The 21,385-nt window shown below is 43.5% G+C and overlaps 1 protein-coding gene across 1 annotated transcript; it reads left to right on the top strand.

Moving 5' to 3' along the window:
- On the top strand, nt 1-12,638 carry LOC120036188 (ADP-ribosylation factor 2). Its single transcript, XM_038982669.1, has 5 exons — nt 1-132; nt 4,339-4,496; nt 5,232-5,342; nt 5,472-5,596; nt 9,655-12,638. The coding sequence occupies exons 2-5, from the start codon at nt 4,349-4,351 to the stop codon at nt 9,814-9,816; spliced, it is 546 nt and encodes a 181-aa protein (XP_038838597.1). The 5' UTR covers nt 1-132; nt 4,339-4,348; the 3' UTR covers nt 9,817-12,638.
- Nucleotides 12,639-21,385: the final 8,747 nt, after the last annotated feature.

Genomic DNA, 21,385 nt, shown 5'->3' with positions numbered 1-21,385 from the left:
AACATGATTGGTGAAGATCTTACGATGTGCAACGTCCATGACGCGGCTTTCTTGACATTTGTGAAAGACGCCATTTTGTTGTTAGCGGTGAATAGGAGCGTAAAAGAAAGATCGAGAAACCGCCACTAAAAGGTAAAACATGTATACAACGTAGCAATGTAATATATGTAATTCATAGTATTCTTTTTATTTTCAGGATCTGGAACGCAAACGATTGCTTATTTGCTTTCGGCTTGACCGCAAGCTTTGACAACGAATCACCCTGCGTAGACTCAAACCAAACGAGGATCATCTGCCGTCAATAGCTAGTTAACGTTAGCTAGCTCGCCCGGCATTATGTTCTCAGGGCCTGTTAAAGTCGCGAGAGCATTATTCCGCTAACTTTACTGAAATTGTGTCAGTAAGTATTCGCTGGTCATTGTGATTGGACATTCAGCTTCCTCCTATTTGGAGTCATTATGTCGAGCCCCTTCGCTTGCTTGTGCTAACGTTAGCTAACGATGTAAGCAAAATTAACGTTAGCTAGCTAGCTACGCCTATTTTCTTACTGCGTAACGTTAACTTACGTGGATTGAGATTTGAATTGTACGCCGCTTAACTAGCTAACCGATGTTAAACACGTCTCTAAACGAATCTAGTTAACCAGCCTGTGGGTTAAACGGTAAGGTAACTTGGACGTGGTGGTCTCTACGGCCTTCTAGTTGGGTAACTAAACTGTACCGGGAAGCTTTAGCTAGCGTAACTGTTGGTACTGGATGGTTAAATTTGGTTTTGGAAACTTGTCAGTGTCTTCAAACTGAACCCGTCACATGGTTTGCTAGTGTGTTACAAATTAATGTAACTAACTAGCTAAACCCTTATGTTAGACCCAAGTAATTTTAATGGACAGACAACTGAAGCAAAATTGTGTGAGATGCATGCAAAGCTACACACATCTTAGTGTTATTTATGACTGACACCCATGTCTCTGTCTTCCATACATTTCCATTTTCAAACATTGAGTTCTCCAGGAATCTGGCAGATTTTCCTACTTTGTTCAGGTCCTGATGAGGGGCTGATCAAACAACCGGTGGAGCAGGATAACCCCAGCATGCCTAACTTTCCCTTATGGAAAAACATTGCTAGACTTAAAAGAAAAATGTCCACTATTTGCCTGTCCAACCAGAAAGTGAGCCCCCTTGATGCCCCTAGTGTTCCCTCAATATTAATGTGTGTACTGTATGTAGTAGGCTGTACATCACATGTTCCACCCCCTTGTCATTTGGCATGTCAATTATTAATCCACATTGGCTCTTTTGAATTTTTTATGAGCATCTCTTGGTAACTGGCACCTCTTTTAGAACCCCTTAACACTGACTGCCGATGCACCCCAAAAAGACTCCACCTCAGGCAGCCTATATCACATGCATACTGTGATAAGTTCACTTAACTACTCTCTGATGACTTGCTGCTGGCCTCCCATACCCCTCCCCTGTCCTTCCCTGTTATTCCTGTTTCCTCAGAGGACGATACATTCTGAGCACTTCCTCTTTGCTTTAGTTGAGGAACAGGGTGGACAATCCTGAAACAAATGAGCTGCCATTGTTGTGATGTCATTGTTAGAAATCTGCAAGCTATGAGCTTTTCTAGTTCTGGAACTCCCCTCTGTGGAATGTCTGTTGGCTAGAGCTAGATTCGTTGTCACATTCTGAATCCATGAAGGAACTTTGTGAAACTGACAACTCCCTGTGTTCATGATGTTAGAACTCAAATCACACCCCTCCTAGCTATTGTTTGCCTACAGTTGTTGTATAGTTTATTTCAGAAGTGCCAAGGCGTGTGTCATATTTAAATGGCTTCAGCATGTTTCCACTGAAGAACGCCTTTATGAATTATGTTCATTTGTATACCATTTGCCACAATTGTCTTGAAGGAGTGTAATAATACTGTGTTGGTGTTATCCTATGCTATCATTTGTAGGCATGTGTTAGTGGGAGGGTTTTTGCACAAGATCAGAGTGTTCCATTATTTTAGAAGTCATTCGTGTCCTTTGGAGAAAGACCTGAGTGTTCCAAAGCCTATTTGCTGTGACAGGATCATTGTTTCCCTGTCTCTCTCCTGGTTAATTCAGCAGTGTGTCTCTGCTTACAGGTGTGTTACCTCTCCCATATCCAGCCTCTAGTACTCTGGTTCTTCTGAGCGCTGACCTATATTCGCCACATCACTGGCCTCATTGTGTGCTTTTCCTTGAGCTCAGACTGCATGCTCTTCGTTTCACCTACAACACCTGTATGGGTCTTTTATAATGCGGTCCCATCGTCCCCTACTCTTGTCCAGTTTGTATTAATACCGCTAACTTGTCTCAAATATGAATCTGTTTTTGTCATGGTGTTTAGGATACACTATTTTTCTGATGTAGTGAGCCTGTTTCATCATAGGCCGTGTCTTAAATCACATGATTCTGCGATGTGCTTGGCAACATACTGAATAATAGGAAGGATTGTTATTGCAATGAATATGCCTAATTCAAAATGAAAGTCAACAATTGATACATTTGTGGGTCATTCCATGAAAGTGCCCTTCGATATTTTAAGTAGAAGTTGTCCACCAATATTGGATTTTAAAAGCCTGTTATATTAAATGCGGTGCCCTTTAATATTATAGACAACATGGACAATTCAATCAATCTGCTAAAGTGCCAAAATGCAGCATTTTGACATCCCTCTGTCAACTCTCACTTCTATGAATATTTTAACCCACTTAATCCCAAAACTTCTCCAAGGTTCAGCATCATTGTAAAGCCCTAGTCATTTTGTTGCTAGACAGTTATTTCTGAAGATGATTATTTATGTGATTCATTTAAGTATGTCCCTCAACCCTGTTATGTGAACTGAACTCTCATTTTAATATGGTGACACTGTCTTTTAAAACATTGAACATTTAATAGTAATATCTTAGAGTAAAAGCAGATGAGCTGATTCTACTCTTCTTGGCAATTTTGTGGTGCAAAACTGAGCGGGTCGAGCATAACATGTCAACCCTGTTACCCATAGACTAGAAATGTTGTAACAATGTATTTTTTTGTTTGAAACTTGCATTCAATTGCCCCTCCCGGTTGCACAAACGTTTCTGTGACAGTTTCCCTGTCACAAGTGGATATTATTATGTATATATATTTTTTACACCATTATTTAACTAGGCAAGTCAGTTAAGAACAAATTCTAATATTCAATGATGGCCTAGGAACAGTGGGTCAGAACGACAGATTTTTATATTGTGAGCTCGGGGATTCGATCTTGCAACCTTTCGGTTACTAGTCCAACACTCTAACCACTAGGCTACCTGCCGCCCCAAATGTTATGGTTGATGTAAGAAGAAATCATCAACCCTGTTACTTTATTTTGCACTTAATAGGCACTACTTACTATAGTCTTTATAAAAACAAAATGTACCTCTTGAGGGAGGATTATTTTTTCATGGAGTTGAAATTGTGAAAGTTACACTTCTCGAAAGACACCAAATTGGTGGAAAGACCCGTGTACATTTAGAAACGCATTTCAACAGTGAGAAAGTTATGTAGAAAAAAACATGAATTAGTTATGGTGTTGTGTTAGACATGTATGTAGGCTTCTATTTGGGACTGACTAGGCTATTACATTCTAATCGTTGTGGCTGCTGTTACAGAGCCTGTTTGTGTTCTTGCCTGTTGGGTGTTGGGCAATAGGTGTTCAGGTGGAGCCCTGTTGTAACCAGCCTCTACTCCTGGATTGTGTCTCTGGTCAGTGCTCTGCCAGTCATGTGATCCACTTCTCTGCTCCTGGCTATGAGTAAACAGTTGCCTGCCAGTCAGAACGACACTGACCTGCAGTCCCATCAGCCAAGTCCTGCTTGTGTGTTGTGTGAGACCCAGAGGTGCCACTGAGGGCCCATTGTTAAGACGCAAAATAAACACAGACAGTGACTGAATGCTTTTCTCAGCACTTTCTCTCCCCCTCATGAATTTAATCTCTGTGGTTGCCCTTTATCAGAGATAAGGACATTATTACCCTCACAGGTCAAAATTTTTAATCAAATTACCAAGGGTGGGAACCTTTTTATATACATTTATAAATGGATTCATAAACAATGTCTTGTTTTACACCGATCTGACACCACCCACATTGTATGCGGGAGCAGTGCAGAATATTTTAACGTTTTCATGTTAATGAATCATTTCATCCACACTGCTCACATACGTCAGCGAGCTTTTGTGTTACCGAACACGTGGACACACACGGCCGGTTTAGCCTGGTGTTAGGCGTAATGAATGTTGTACAACTACTAGCTTAACCATTTTGGTTTCTGTCTCCCTTCCTCCAGATTAGCCAAGATGGGGAACATGTTTGCAGGCCTGTTTAAGAATCTCTTTGGTAAAAAAGAGATGCGGATTCTGATGGTGGGGCTGGATGCTGCCGGCAAGACCACCATCCTGTACAAGCTCAAACTGGGCGAGATCGTCACCACAATCCCTACCATCGGTGAGTAGCTTAGCCTTATCCCTTGTACCCCATGTCATCACACACCCTTCACTTAGGTACAAACCCCTCCTGAAATGCTCCCCAATATTCCTCCAATAACTTGCTCCATGTGACTTTCATGAGGTCTATGCTCCTGTTTGTTTAGTTGTAGGGGAGTGGAAATGAATGTCATACGTACAGCCATGTACTCCCTCTGTCCCCATCTCATCCGAACCCTGATCACTTCCCACATGCCCAGAGTAGCTGCCGTGAGCCGCCCTCAGGCTCTGAAGCAATGAGTGGGCCCCTGTTAAGGCCAACAGTCTGCCTGTACATGGATTTCATTAGGAGACGTGGGTCGGGCACTGTGTAGCCTACCTACATCAGCTGCAGAGCTCCCGCAGGCAGGCAACGTCCTGCAATGTGGCTGTTGTCATAGGGATTAAGTGACTTTTAAATATAGGAAGGAATGGAGCTTTTACAGCCCCCCCTGAAATAACTGTTGCATTATAGGAATGTAACACAAGGCTGATGACATTTCATATTCCAGTAGATATTCATTCACTTTGCATATTTTATTCAAATATACATTTTAATTTGCAGCTACATTTGGGCAAAGACATTTCATGCAGACATTTGTGTTAAGGGAGTGACCTAGCTTGCCTGTTTGGGATTGCTGATATGTCATCTCACACAGCCTCTTGGAATGTTAGTGTCTTAGGTTGCTGACGTAACTGATCTTTCTCGCTATCTCAGGTTTTAACGTTGAGACGGTAGAATACAAGAACATCAGCTTCACAGTGTGGGATGTGGGCGGTCAGGACAAGATCAGGCCTCTGTGGCGGCACTACTTCCAGAACACCCAAGGTGAGTGGACACTCACCAGAACACCCTCAGCACCATCTTCACTCTTTCTGACTTTGAGTTGAGACTGTCCAGGGTAAATGTTCATATTTTCCTCACCCTCCATCCTTTCTCTCCCTCTGCTTCACTCAGGTCTGATCTTTGTGGTGGACAGTAACGATAGGGAGAGAGTGAACGAGGCGCGGGAGGAGCTGACAAGGATGCTGGCTGAGGACGAGCTGAGAGACGCTGTGCTGCTTGTGTTCGCTAACAAACAGGTGAACTGACTAACTGGGGAGAGACACTAGTGCGTCTGGAAAACAGTAGTTTCCTATACCTGCTACACTGGACATGTAAATTTAGCTTGACGCGTAAAGAGTAGGCCACTTAAATCAAGTGTTCTCGGCGTGAGCGGTGCGTGAAATTCTTTAAAATGGAAACAGAGCGCAATTTTACAATGAGCAGAGCGAGACTAACATACAGGTGATCTTTTCCCCATTAATTTGGTCTTTTGACCAATCAGATCAGATATTTTGCCAGTAATTGGGCAAAAGATCACAATTGGGCTGCCTGTGTTAACGCAGCCCAAGGCTTCACCAGTAAACTGCATCTGTAATTGGTAGTACAGTGTTATTCATATGGTTTGCAGATACTAGTAGTTCAACTCAAGGTCATACAATGGACTCCCTCTATACTAAGTAGAGGTCGACCGATTATGATTTTTCAACGCCGATACCGATTATTGGAGGACCCAAAAAAAAGCCGATACCGATTAATCGGACGATTTTTTTTAATGTGTCTGTGTGTGTGTGTGTATATACACTGCTCAAAAAAATAAAGGGAACACTTAAACAACACAATGTAACTCCAAGTCAATCACACTTCTGTGAAATCAAACTGTCCACTTAGGAAGCAACACTGATTGACAATACATTTCACATGCTGTTGTGCAAATGGAATAGACAAAAGGTGGAAATTATAGGCAATTAGCAAGACACCCCCAATAAAGGAATGGTTCTGCAGGTGGTGACCACAGACCACTTCTCAGTTCCTATGCTTCCTGGCTGATGTTTTGGTCACTTTTGAATGCTGGCGGTGCTTTCACTATAGTGGTAGCATGAGACGGAGTCTACAACTCACACAAGTGGCTCAGGTAGTGCAGTTCATCCAGGATGGCACATCAATGCGAGCTGTGGCAAAATGGTTTGCTGTGTCTGTCAGCGTAGTGTCCAGAGCATGGAGGCGCTACCAGGAGACAGGCCAGTACATCAGGAGACGTGGAGGAGGGCAACAACCCAGCAGCAGGACTTCTACCTCCGCCTTTGTGCAAGGAGGAGCACTGCCAGAGCCCTGCAAAATGACCTCCAGCAGGCCACAAATGTGCATGTGTCAGCATATGGTCTCACAAGGGGTCTGAGGATCTCATCTCGGTACCTAATGGCAGTCAGGCTACCTCTGGCGAGCACATGGAGGGCTGTGCGGCCCCACAAAGAAATGCCACCCCACACCATGACTGACCCACCGCCAAACCGGTCGTGCTGGAGGATGTTGCAGGCAGCAGAACGTTCTCCACGGCGTCTCCAGACTCTGTCACGTCTGTCACATGTGCTCAGTGTGAACCTGCTTTCATCTGTGAAGAGCACAGGGCGCCAGTGGCGAATTTGCCAATCTTGGTGTTCTCTGGCAAATGCCAAACGTCCTGCACGGTGTTGGGCTGTAAGCACAACCCCCACCTGTGGACGTCGGGCCCTCATACCACCCTCATGGAGTCTGTTTCTGACCGTTTGAGCAGACACATGCACATTTGTGGCCTGCTGGAGGTCATTTTGCAGGGCTCTGGCAGTGCTCCTCCTTGCACAAAGGCGGAGGTAGCGGTCCTGCTGCTGGGTTGTTGCCCTCCTACGGCCTCCTCCACGTCTCCTGATGTACTGGCCTGTCTCCTGGTAGCGCCTCCATGCTCTGGACACTACGCTGACAGACACAGCAAACCTTTTTGCCACAGCTCGCATTGATGTGCCCTCCTGGATGAACTGCACTACCTGAGCCACTTGTGTTTGAGTTGTAGACTCCGTCTCATGCTACCACTAGAATGAAAGCACTGCCAGCATTCAAAAGTGACCAAAACATCAGCCAGGAAGCATAGGAACTGAGAAGTGGTCTGTGGTCACCACCTGCAGAACCATTCCTTTATTGGGGTGTCTTGCTAATTGCCTATAATTTCCACCTTTTGTCTATTCCATTTGCACAACAGCATGTGAAATGTATTGTCAATCAGTGTTGCTTCCTAAGTGGACAGTTTGATTTCACAGAAGTGTGATTGACTTGGAGTTACATTGTGTTGTTTAAGTGTTCCCTTTATTTTTTTGAGCAGTGTATAAAGATTTGCTAAGAGCTCCTGGCAAATGCAGTAAAGTACTCTTTGAATGAATGCCTACGAGCATGCTGCTGCCGCCTACCACTGCTCAGTCAGACTGATATAAAATCATAGACTTAATTATAATAAACACAATAATATGAGCCTTTGGTCATTAATATTGTCAAATCCGGGAACTATCATTTTGAAAACTAAACGTTTATTCTTTCAGTGAAATACGGAACCATTCTGTATTTTATCGAACGGCTGGCAACCCTAAGTCTAAATATTGCTGTTACATTGCACAACCTTCAATGTTATGTCATAATTATGTAAAATTCTGGCAAGTTAGTTCGCAATGAGCCAGGCAGCCCAAACTGTTTCCCTAGTTAATATTGCCTGCTAACATACATTTCTTTTAACTAAATATGCAGGTTTAAAAATATATACTTCTGTGTATTTATTTTAAGAAAGGCATTGATGTTTATGGTTAGGTACATTTGTGCAATGATAGTGCGTTTTTTCACGAATGTGCTTTTGTTAAATCATCACTCGTTTGGCGAAGTTGAAGTAGGCTGTGATTCGATGATAAATGAACAGGCACCGCATTGATTATATGCAACGCAGGACAAGCGTTAACCTCTCTTGGGTACGTGAGACGTTAGCGTCCCACCTCTTCAACAGCCAGTGAAAGTGCTGGGCGCCAAATTCAAATACAGAAATACTCATTATAAAAATTCAGAAAACAAAACATATTTTACATAGGTTTAAAGATTAACTTCTTGTGAATCCAACCACGGTGTCAGATTTAAAAATGCTTTACGGCGAAAGCATACCTTACGATTATTTGAGAACATAGCACACTAGACAAATCATTACAAACACTAACCAGCCAAGTAGAACAGTTACACAAGTCAGAAATAGAGATACATTTAATCCCTTTGATGATCTTCATATGGTTGCACTCAGCAGACATTCATTTACTCAATAAATGTTCCTTTTGTTCGATAAAGTCTCTTTATATCCCAAAACCTCCACTTTGTTCGCGTTTTCTTCAGTAATCCACAGGCTCAAACGCAGTCAAAACAGGATGACACAAAAATCCAAATTGTATCCGTAAAGTTCATAAACATGTCAAACGATGTTTATATTCAATCCTCAGGTTGTTTTTAGCCTAAATAATCGATAATATTTCAACCGGACAATAACGTCGTCAATTTAAAAGGTAAACAAGAAAGGCACTCTCTCGGTCTCGCGCATGAAAAAGCTCTGTGACACTTTAGGGTCCACTCATTCAGACTGCTCTTACTTCCTCATTTTTCAGAATACAAGCCTGAAACAATTTCTAAAGACTGTTGACATCTAGTGGAAGGCATAGAAACTGCAATTTGAGTCCTAAGTCAATGGATACTGTAATGGCATTGAATAGAAAACTACTAAACCAAAAAAGAAACTACTTCCTGAATGGATTTTTCTCAGGTTTTTGCCTGCCAAATCAGTTCTGTTATACTCACAGACACTATTTTAACAGTTTTGGAAACGTTAGAGTGTTTTCTATCCAAATCTACCAGTTGTATGCGTATCATATCTTCTGGACCCGAGAAGCAGGCAGTTTAATTTGGGCTTGCATTTCATCCAAAATTCCGAATGCTGCCCCCTACCCTAGAGAAGTTAACTAGTGATTATGTTAAGATGTATTGTTTTTTATAAGATAAGTTTAATGCTAGCTAGCAACTTACCGTGGCTCCTTGCAGCCACAAGGATCTTTTGATGTTGCACTCGCGTAACAGGTGGTCAGCCTGCCACGCAGTTTCCTTGTGGATTGCAATGAAATCGGCCATAATCGGCGTCCAAAAATGCAGATTACCGATTGTTATGAAAACTTGAACTGATAAATTGGTCGACCTCTAATACTAAGATGGCTTGTGAAGGTCTGTTGCAGACGCATGTTTTCCTGGGTTAACCCTTTTCTCCACTCTTCAGGACCTCCCCAACGCTATGAACGCAGCGGAGATCACAGACAAGCTGGGCCTGCACTCCCTGCGCCAGCGTAACTGGTACATCCAGGCCACCTGCGCTACCAGCGGGGACGGGCTCTACGAGGGCCTCGACTGGCTCTCCAACCAGCTAAAGAACGCAAAATGATCCACCATTCCGCCGTCTGTCTGCGTCTTTGTCTGCGCAGTGTGTTATGGGCGACAGCGCTGGTCCCAGCCCCTCTCTCCTCCCGTCTCTCTCACTCCATCCCATCCAAGCATTGGGGCTTTGACCAGTGATACCCCACATACGCGTGTGTGTGAGAGTGCAAGTGTTTGTGTGGATCTTAATGTGTATGTATGTGTGGGTGCATGTGTGTAAGCCGGGAGTGGGAGCAGCCCTGCTGTGCCTTCAACAGTCTCACTCACCCGTGGAAATGACAGCATGGCTAACTCTAGCGCCCCCCCCCCCATCCCTCCCCTCCTGACCCACCGTCAGTGGCTCCTAAGACACCCTGGTTTTCACAAGGCAAAGAAAGACCCAGGATGCTAAGTCTTATGTGTAATCTGAAAATGAATAAAGTTTATAGATTAAAAAAACAACTCTGATTTTCCATCCACTAGTATTGCGATCTGTCAGACACTCTTAAACTGTTGGTTTGAGACCCCACACCATGAAATAAATCTCAATGTAACCTGTATCAGGTTGGGAAAAAGACAAATAAAAATAGCTTTTCCATCCTAGATCCTTCTTTGCATTCTTTGGAAAATCATGTTCTAGTATGCCCAACCGCATTGTTCTGGCTGTCTTGGGAATACTAGCTAATCAATTATTAGCCCGCTTTCAGTCGCTGTCCTAACCCTCAAATCTCCATTGAAGCACAACAAATTAGTGATGTCACCATGCCCCTCGTCCACTCGTTTTTGTTGTTGAGCGTAGCCACCTTAGCCTGAATGATGGTGGTGCTTGATAAGACCTGCAGGACTTAAGGGTCAGCTGTTTGGTAGGCATTACTGACTGAAATGAGTTGTTACTATTGTTTTTGGTTTATTAGAATGGAGCAAGACTTGTCTTGTCTGGAAATAAGTTCTTGTTCCAAAAGGTAACCGTGGTAACCAGCTGCTGACCCTGCTGCCCTCTAGGATCACAAGTGATGGCCTCTTTATCACGCTGCATCTTTATTGGTGGCTAACACCAAGTGATATGTTCCTTTCACAGGGCCTTGTGAGATCATTGATAATGTTTTGATTGAGTGAACGATCCTTACCGCCGGGTATGGAAAACGCAATAAATTGTGTGTTTGTCTAGTACTACACTATACTACCTATGCTAGGCATAGGGTCAGTGTAGTTGAGTGTAGCTAGCCACAGCTCTGCGAGTACATTGGGTGAGTGTACATGGGATTAGTTGGGTGTTTTCAGCACCGTTCCTGTCCACTGGAACAGCGAGGCCTTTTGAGAGTTGCTCCCACTCTGGCTTTCTCCTCATTACATTTTCTGTTGTCTACTTTTTTCCTTTTTATTATATTTTATTTACATTGTTCTTTTTTGTACAGATGACCTGGTTCCCTTGGTCTAGCATGAGCTGAGGAGCCAGGTGTGCAGTATTTCAATCAAAATGCTTTAGGATCCTTTGGGTTTGACTTATGAAGGGCTGGTTGTGTTTGGATTAGCTTTTAGGATGTTTGCCGAGTTGGACTTTCCTGCAGGGCATGGGGTGGGCCTGATTGGTCACTTCCAGCAGAGGAGGTTGGTGGGAGGAGCTGTAGGAGGATGGGCTCATTGTAATGACTGGAATGACATAATTGGAACAGAGTCAAATGTGGTTCTGATATGTTTGATACCGTTCCATTGATTCCATTCCAGACATTACATTAAGTCCCTGCTTTAGCTCCTTCCGTCAGACGCCACTGACTTTCAGCTGCACTAATACGGCACTCTTCTCCAATTCCTCATAGTGCTGTGTTGTTATCAAGCTCTCATGGCATTCAATGCATTACGCTTCAGCCTACAATCCAAACTGCATTGTGAACACACACCCTATGCGGGGCTATCTAGGTTGTTTGCTCTCTATGTGTCGTCAGGTTTAGTTATCCCGGTTCTGCTACACAGGTAGTCACATCTGCCCCTTCGCTCCATGTGAAACATGACCAGCTTGCACTATAATACAATAAATAGTACTGTAACTAGACCATGGAAGGTTGCCTCATCAACCTCTTTACAACAAGCAGTGGGGGGAAAGCTTGAGCTTTCTGCTCATATCAGCAGTGCTTTCATTGACAACTCTCTCCCATCAGCATCGCCATAGCAACTACACCAGCAGACAGTCACCATGTGCAAATTAAGCCGCGGCTGTTCTCCACGTCAACACACAGCTTCAAAATGTATACGATAACTGACTAAATGGTTTTCTGTACATCCTATGTATTCCAAAGGCTACTGCTAATTTAGTTGAGAAACCATTAGTACACTGTACTGTACACACCCCCTGCTGATTGAAGATGACCCTAAGGTCCCAGCCCCACACTGACCTCTTGAGGGTAGGACTGACCTTTACCCTCGTATCTGTGTACAACTGGACAATTAGATCTCTTTTTGTTTCTTTTATGAATTGTTCCAGAAAATGGTTTCAACAAATTAATAACTCTAATCTAATTTTTGGCCTTTTTCTTCTGTAATGATATTGTAGGGTTTAGTGCTGAAAGAAAATCCATTGAATTGAATGATGAGCGTCACTTCCGGTATATGGCAGGTAATTAAAGTGTATATGAACTTCTGTATGAACATTTATTTTAACTTGACAATTTCATTTAGCTACCCTTGTTCAGATGTGAAGCTTTAATTTTCAGATCATTTTCTGTACAAATGACACAAGGTGTGTGTGCATATGTATTTTCTTTTACTTAAAGATTTCCCTTTGTTTTTAGCTTTTTTTAACCCATCTTGTAACATCTGAGAAATGCACTATAATAAAGAGATCTCTATTACAAATCTCTTGTATATTTATTTCATGAAAATATAAAATAGATGCTTAGTTACTGAAACACTGGGCTAAAATAGGCTTAGATACTGAAACATCAGTTTAAAAATTCCACCACAGTAAGAACCTATTCATTACCTTGGAACAGAGATCATATTCAACAAGGGTTCACTTTTAAGGTAAACCTTTAAGGTTTTCAGGCTAACATTAGTGTTTTTGAGTTACAAAAATCACAAAGGAATGTCAAAAGCCCCTGAGGCAGATTTTCCTAGACTGCAATTACTCCTCTTAGTCACAGTGTGGCACTACCTACAAAATAATAGCATTATGTTTCTCTCTTTCAGAGAATAAGTCGTGCAGCATGGTTTCTCCCACTGACAGAAAATGCTTTCTTAGCAGGCTGTTCATGGAGGCTTGGCCTGCAGAGGCTCAGTCTGTCTTTTCCTGTAGTGTCTGTTAGAGAGAACTGGTGTGGTTTTTAGGCCATGTTGTGTGTGTCCCCTCCATGGCAAGGTAAACCACACACATCAATTCTATGCTATCTTTTGTGTACTTTTTCAGTAAAAAAAAAAGGTGATTGTTTCACCATCTCATTGTCTCAGGTCCATTGACCCACCCAGAATTGTGGTCAATAATGTGGTTAGAGCTGGGCAATATATCTGGAATACTGGTATACCGATATGGATTTTTACAATACTGTAACGATATGTTGATACAGTGCTAAACAAATGAAAAGTTTTATAAATTGGACTATATCACTGACAATTTGGTCCTAGTTTGGTTGAGTATAAATAGCCTAATCAGAATGGAGAAAGCCCATTATAACCACTTAGAATTAATTTGTTGCCATCCTAGGGGTCATGCACTACTCATAAAACATATTTAGAACTTTTATTATTCACAAACATGAAATACTGTTAAATACCGACATACCGTCAAAAATCTGAAAAATATTGTGATATGATATTTTGGCTATGTTGCCCACCACTTAATGTGGTTATTCAGGAATAAGTGTAATGACCTCTGGAATTCCCCTGATGAATCAATGATATGTGGCATGTAAAATTTGTATCGGTTGCCCCGAAATCAAAAAATTATGCTTTCAAAGAACGCTCAGAGCACTTTTACCGACTTCTGTCATCATTTGGAATACCCAGATGAACTTTCTCAATATCCTCAGACCAGGCTGGGATTGAGTTTTAAGCTAGTCTTTCATTACAAGTCAATATCCCAAAGAATGTCCCTGTGTGGAGCTTAGAACAAGCCCTTAAATATACTTGATGGGACCATATCCCATTTTCAGTTATATTTTATGAAGGGGTCCATACGGTTTAGATGAAGCTCATGCAGACTGTTCATTATCCTCTTTGTTTGGGTTCCCCAAATTCTACAAAGGGTTCAAGGAATCAGGTCGAGGTATCTGTATTCGATTTATATTTTTACATGCCCAATGTTTTTCATTCTGATAAGAAAGCTTCATTTTCTTTCCTTCATCTCATAAAAAGCGAGGATATAAAATTGAAAACGAGTCTTAGGGAATGTTCCTCATATTTCGCCATATGAAGTGAACTTTATTGGAACCCCCTTGAAGAATAGTGACAATATCAAATGGAACCAATGACAATAGAGAGTGATCTCCCCTTTTTTCGCCCTACATCTTGGCTGTCTGATGTACAGATCATGTGACATATTGAGGTCAGTGTGATGGACTAGAGTCTTATCCCCATGCCAACTGACACTTGTCCCCTTGGAAACGTGCCTATCTCACCTGTCATGCATGTAGCAATTTTCACCGTTTTCAAGTACCTGCCATTGACATTGAAAACAAGGGGATGTTGATCACAAAGGAGAGACGGCGTGTTCTTTCCCTTTGTGAGGTGACAGCCGCTCAGCAGCAGGAGAGGGCTTGATCACACATACTGCATACTATTTTTGCTCTCATAAAAATTCTAATGCATATCCATATGAAATGGATCTATATCAGTATGCACCTAATTAAGACCATCTGGCAGTGGTGCAGCATCTGTGGCTTTGTTACTGTCACTACCTCAGTCAGAGTCATATCACCATGCAGATATAGTAGCTACAGTGTATTGGAATCCCCCATACTCCTCTCTTCCTCCTCCAGACCAAATTTCCATGATTGCTTTTAGTGTACCATCAGGAACTAAATTAGATAATTAGTGTTGATGGACTAATCAGGATGATTTAATTTGTCTCTTTGATGTTTGTTGGGGGTATTAATGCTCTGTGTATAGCTGGGTAGGGGGCTGGGAAAGGAAGGGCATTACATTCACATTAGCAGGCAACTGGCTCAATTCTCTCAACAGACGTGGCTGTCATGATTCTAATGACGACACCTGAGAAGTCTCTCCAAAGGAGATCTTGAGATGGGCCCTGGATGGTTCAGTATGGCCCTTCCCAAACTCCTTAAGAGTTTAACTGTTGACCTTTCCTAACAAGGCCCACATGGGAGAGCTGTTCTGACAGCGAGAGAGAGGATAGAGAGAGACCCCCTATCCCCCAGATGCCCACTTTAATCATATTTATTTATTTAACTAGGCAAGTCAGTTAAGAACAAATTCTTATTTACAATGACTGCCTACACTGTCCAAACCTGGATGACGCTGGGCCAATTGTGCGCCGCCCTATGGGACTCCCAATCACGGCCGGTTGTGATACAGCCTGGAATCAAACCAGGGTCTATAGTGACGCCTCTAGCACTGAGATGCAGTGCCTTAGACCGCTGCGCCACTCGGAAGCCCAAGATATATCTCTAGCACATTCTCCATATTTCTCTGCCATGAAAAATCTCCCATGATTGAGAATCCTCTTTTTGCCCTCATTCAGATTGAAATTGGATTGGTTTAGTCAGGTTTTAGAGGGAAATACATTTTAATTAGAGATGACAGTGGTCGGTCTGTCTGTCTGTCTGTCTGTCTGTCTGTCTGTCTGTCTGTCTGTCTGTCTGTCTGTCTGTCTGTCTGTCTGTCTGTCTGTCTGTCTGTCTGTCTGTCTGTCTGTCTGTCTGTCTGCGTGTGTGAAGGGAGACCAGAGGTAGGTGTCACCTCACACTCAGTGACAGCACTGTGTTTGAAAAGACCACTGGCACTACTGAGATGGAACTCAGAGAGACATTCTCATCACCTCCTGCAGGGTGCCAAGCAGACTGCAGACTGTCTCTTTTCACATGCACACTACATCCCTTTAACCTTAATACCACAGCTTAGGAAAACACCTCAACTGTAATGTTGCACTGTAACCTAACAAGAAAACATTGAATATGGCTTTACTAGTGTGTGATGATGGGTAATTACCCCTCTCCGCCTTGCTGCTATGTAGAATCCACCCTAAACATGTCAGTGTCTGCTCTCACCACTAGAGGGTACCAAAGTTCCATTTAGCGCACTGCTGGCTTTCTATTTGGTTTCTGATCTGCGCACACACACACACACACACACACACACACACACACACACACACACACACACACACACACACACACACACACACACACACACACACACACACACACACACACACACACACACAAAGGATTTAAATGAGGGTCATAGTGGAACTGCCTAGTTATCAGAAATGCTAAGAAGAATGTTAGGGCTATAATTATGAAATAGTGCATAATGTAGGTTGATGAGGGCTGAGGATCAGTGTGTGTTAATTAGGGCTGAGGATCATTGTGGGTTAATGAGGGCTGAGGATCATGGTGGGTTGATGAGGGGTGAGGATCATGGTGTGTTAATTAGGGCTGAGGATCATTGTGGGTTAATGAGGGCTGAGGATCATGGTGGGTTAATGAGGGCTGAGGATCATGGTAGGTTGATGAGGGCTGAGGATCATGGTGGGTTGATGAGGGCTGAGGATCATGGTGGGTTAATGAGGGCTGAGGATCATGGTGGGTTGATGAGGGCTGAGGATCATGGTGGGTTAATGAGGGCTGAGGATCATGGTGAGTTGATGAGGGCTGAGGATCATGGTGGGTTAATGAGGGCTGAGGATCATGGTGAGTTGATGAGGGCTGAGGATCATGGTGGGTTAATGAGGGCTGAGGATCATGGTGGGTTGATGAGGGCTGAGGATCATGGTGGGTTGATGAGGGCTGAGGATCATGGTGGGTTGATGAGGGCTGAGGATCATGGTGGGTTGATGAGGGCTGAGGATCATGGTGGGTTAATGAGGGCTGAGGATCATGGTGGGTCGATGAGGGCTGAGGATCATGGTGGGTTGTAGAGGGCTGAGGATCATGGTGGGTTGATGAGGGCTGAGGATCATGGTGGGTTGATGAGGGCTGAGGATCATGGTGGGTTGATGAGGGCTGAGGATCATGGTGGGTCGATGAGGGCTGAGGATCATGGTGGGTTGTAGAGGGCTGAGGATCATGGTGGGTTGATGAGGGCTGAGGATCATGGTGGGTTGATGAGGGCTGAGGATCATGGTGGGTTAATGAGGGCTGAGGGCTGGGCGGGGCCTGGTTGGGGGTCCTAGAATGCTGTGCTGCTGGTGATGAGGGTCTGTTTATAATAAACGGAGCCCATACTGTGCTAGCTAGACCACTGCTCCACGGTTCTCTCTACAGCATGATTTCAGGTGGACAATTCTCCATGGTGACGTTACCTTGGAAACAGCACCTTACTTATTTATAGAGAGTGGTTGGGCAGACATGGAAAAATAAAGGAGATCGGGAGACATGGACTATTATTTGCCACAAGATGTATGTGTGTGGTGATAGTGGGCAGTTTAACATCTTCGTTTTCATGCTAATGTGGTCTGTAATTTGAGGGTTGCTTAACGAGGATGCTGTGTCATCGCGAAGGAGACTGACAGAGTCTGGCCGGCTGATTCAATGATTGGTTGATGTGGATGAGATCTTGCTAGTCACATCTGATGCATGGAATCCCTTGCTTATGGAGTGTGATTTTAGGAGTGATCTGCTAGTGGAACACTTTTTGATGATTATTATTTTGTGGACAGTGGATGTTGACCCTTACTATGCAAAAATGATGCATGATAAACATGCAGACTTAAAAAATATATCTTAGCGTTCACCAAATTCACACACAGACACAGACACACACCAACAAACACACTCCGATTGCTTAATAACGGTACATTAAAAACACACTCTTTCCCTCTCACACATGGCCAAACAGCGGCCGGCTGAACCTGACCTTTAGAAGGAGGTCTCTGTGGAGTGCCTACGTCTCAACTTGATCTGAGGCATCACACCCCCAATTTACTGCCACATTAATCCCTTACTGCCCCCCCCCCCCCCCCCCCCCCCCCCCCCAGTTCAGGGTCTCCTACAGCCCCCCTGCCGGAGCACTGATCAGCCCACCAGCCCAGGGGATCTCTGTGACAGCAGCAGCACAGTTTTTCATTTGATCCAACCTGTCCTACTGCATCCCATAGGGAGTCACTGCAGGTCCATCTGAAGAGAGGGGTGAGAAGGAGAGAGGGAGTGAGGGAGAGAAAGAGGCAAGGAATGGCAGATAGAGAGTGACAAGCCTCTCTATCTGCCATTCCTTATTTCCTGTCAAGATGGGACTAAGAGCAGATGGAAGAGGGGGGCTGAGTGTGTGCGTGTTCTGTAGGGCTGTTATTATGATCTTAGAGATAGCAACAACAATACATATTCCACTACATTTCTCTTGATTTTTTCCACAAACTTCACCTGTAATTATCTCTATTTCTACCTCTCCCCTCCCACTTTATTTCTCACATTCTCTAAACTGACCTCTGACCTTTTCTCTCTAACACAGACTTGGGTGTACTCTGTGCAGCACTGCTCTCATGCTCTCTTGTATCTCCATTCCTCTATTAATGTCAGTCTATGTACATACTGTCTGTACCTCGGCTCTCTGCGTCCATCTTTTAGCAGCATTATATCCTACCCTTCCTCCACAGTTGTAAGACACCCTGTCTGCAGTAGTACACTGTCCATCTCCCCTGTCATAGTGACAGAGCCCTCTGCTCTGTGTTGATCCAGAGATGGCTGCCTTTGATAAATCAGGAAGAACATAGCTAACAACCTCAGTGAGAGGGTGATAAAAGCGGGCTGTGACTCGGTTTCACCGTGTGTGTGTGTGTGTCTGAGTGTGTGTGTCCGTGCGTGTGCATGCATGCGATTTTTTTCTCTGCATACGGACCTCACTCAGAGCAAAAAATCCCTTCTTCATCCTTTTCCATGTCCGTGTGCAGAACGTTGATCACACATACGTAGACCGACACACCCTCTGCATGGCACGCCAGAATCAGTCTGCACTCAGCCATGTGTCTGTACTCTGTATGGATCCTCATGAGCCCACATGCATGCACACACACGCACGCGCACACGCACACACACACACACGCACGCACGCACACACACACACACGCACACAAACCCATCAGCATGCAACACAGCCCAGCCACAACCCAGTACACATGGTGACAGACATTCATAATCCCATCCACCCACACTGCTCCAACACTGCTCCACACACGCGCAAACACCCCCCACCCCCCCAATTCTGTCCTCATCCATAAAGACCACGACTCATCTCCTACCATCCACATCGCCATGGAAACACTGTATTTGGTCAGTTGATTGACGGTGGCTTCGCCGCTGTATGTGAAGGAGGCCAAGTACTGGGGAGCAGCACTCTTTGCTTTGATAAGGGAGTCAAATCCATTGTCTGATCACGATGGTGCTGTCTGAATGGTGAAACAAAAGAGATAGGGTTGATTCCCATGTTATCTTACTCTGTTCTGTGTTAACACTGAAATTGGTGCGACAATATTGACTGCGATGAATGTTGCTGACTTGTGGGCAATCATGGGTCAAATGCAAATCAGGAAGCCCATGATCATGTTGCTCATTGGTTTAGATGGACAGTAGTGTCACGCCCTGACCATAGTTATGGTTATGTCGGGGTGTGACTAGGGTGAGTAATCTAGGTTGTTTTATTTCTAGGTTGGCCTGGTATGGTTCCCAATCAGAGGCAGTTGTTTATCGTTGTCTCTGATTGGGGATCATATTTAGGCAGCCATTTCCCCACTGTGTTTTGTGGGATCTTGTTTATGTGTAGTTGCCTGTGAGCACTCCATAGCGTCACGTATCGTTTGCGTTTTTTAATTGTTTTTGTGCGTTTCGCAAATAAAAAGATGTTGAACCCATATCACGCTGCGCCTTGGTCCGAATGTTATTTCGACGATCGTGACAAGTAGTCTCTATTGTGGAGATGCACTGATGCTTATGGTATATGGCCTAGCTGCTGCTGTGTAATATATAGAGCATAAGAGGTTAAGATAAATGTTAGTCAGTATATTGGATCAGGCTGGGTTCACCGTGCATTGCAGTATTAGTGCATCTGCCGGCTTGACATCCATCATGTTCTCCACATGCACTACTAAACCCCTACTCTAACCTCTAGTTCCCAAAGGAACCTATACTCCCCTACAGATTTATGTGGATAGTGAAGCTAAAACTCTTAATTTGGCTCTGTACTCCAGCATTTTGGATTTAAGATCAAATATTTTATATGAGGAGACAGTACAGAATGTCACCTTTTATTGGAAGATATTTTCATACATATCTGCATTACATATGTGTTTTTCTGTGGATAATGAGAAAGTTACAGACGCACAAAGACGATACCCCCAAAACATGCTAACCTCTCACCATTACCAATACGAATAACAGGGGAGGATAGCATTTTTGGGGGGGTATGATATTTTTGCCTCTGTAACTTTCGCATCATTATTCACGATTCATTAATGATTATCCATAATCATGGTAGCATCCACATTAATAAAGAAATGTTCATAAACATATTCCATTCTTATTTACAGTTGAAGTCAGAAGTTTAAATACACTTAGGTTGGAGTCATTAAAGCTTGTTTTTCAACCACTCCACAAATTTCTTGTTAACAAACTATAGTTTTGGCAAGTCAGTTAGGACATCTACTTTGTACATGATACAAGTAATTTTTCCAACAATTGTTTACAGACAGATTATTTCACTTATAATTCACTGTATCACAATTCCAGTAGGTCAGAAGTTTACATACCAAGTTGACTGTGCCTTTAAACAGCTTGGAACATTCCAGAGCATGTCATGACCTTAGAAGCTTCTGATTCTAAGAACAACAACAAAGGACCTTGTGAAGATGCTGGAGGAAACATGTACAAAAGTATCTATATCCACAGTAAAACGAGTTCTATATCGACATAACCTGAAATGCCGCTCAGCAAGGAAGAAGCCACTGCTCCAAAACCGCCATAAAAAAGCTAGACTACAGTTTGCAACTGCACATGGAGACAAAGATCGTACGTTTTGGAGAAATGTCCTCTGGTCTGATGAAACAAAAATAGAACCGTTTGGCCATAATGACCATTGTTATGTTTGGAGGAAAAAGGGGGTCTTGCAAGCGGAAGAACACCATCCCAACCGTGAAGCACGGGGGTGGCAGCATCATGTTGTGGGGGTGCTTTGCTGAAGGAGGGACTGGTGCACTTCACAAAATAGATGGCATCATGAGAAAGGAAAATTATGTGGATATATTGAAGCAACATCTCAAGACATCAGTCGGGAAGTTAAAGCTTGGTCGCAAATGGGTCTTCCAAATGACCTCAATCCTATAGAAAATTTGTGGGCAGAACTGAAAAAAGTATGTGCAAGCAAGGATGCCTACACACCTGACTCAGTTATACCAGCTCTGTCAGGAGGAATGGGCCAAAAAAAGGCTACCCGAAACGTTT

Source organism: Salvelinus namaycush, chromosome 3 (genome assembly GCF_016432855.1).
Source record: "Salvelinus namaycush isolate Seneca chromosome 3, SaNama_1.0, whole genome shotgun sequence".
Classification (NCBI taxonomy): Eukaryota; Metazoa; Chordata; class Actinopteri; order Salmoniformes; family Salmonidae; genus Salvelinus; species Salvelinus namaycush.
This window is presented reverse-complemented; position numbering and strand designations above follow the sequence as displayed.

Bases quoted from the DNA above. Each gene is read 5' to 3' on its own strand.
- LOC120036188 (XM_038982669.1), top strand. From the start codon at position 4,349: ATGGGGAACATGTTTGCAGGCCTGTTTAAGAATCTCTTTGGTAAAAAA. The intron at 4,497-5,231 runs GTGAGTAGCTTA...TCGCTATCTCAG, and splicing joins CACCACAATCCCTACCATCG to GTTTTAACGTTGAGACGGTA. The intron at 5,597-9,654 runs GTGAACTGACTA...TCCACTCTTCAG, and splicing joins TTGTGTTCGCTAACAAACAG to GACCTCCCCAACGCTATGAA.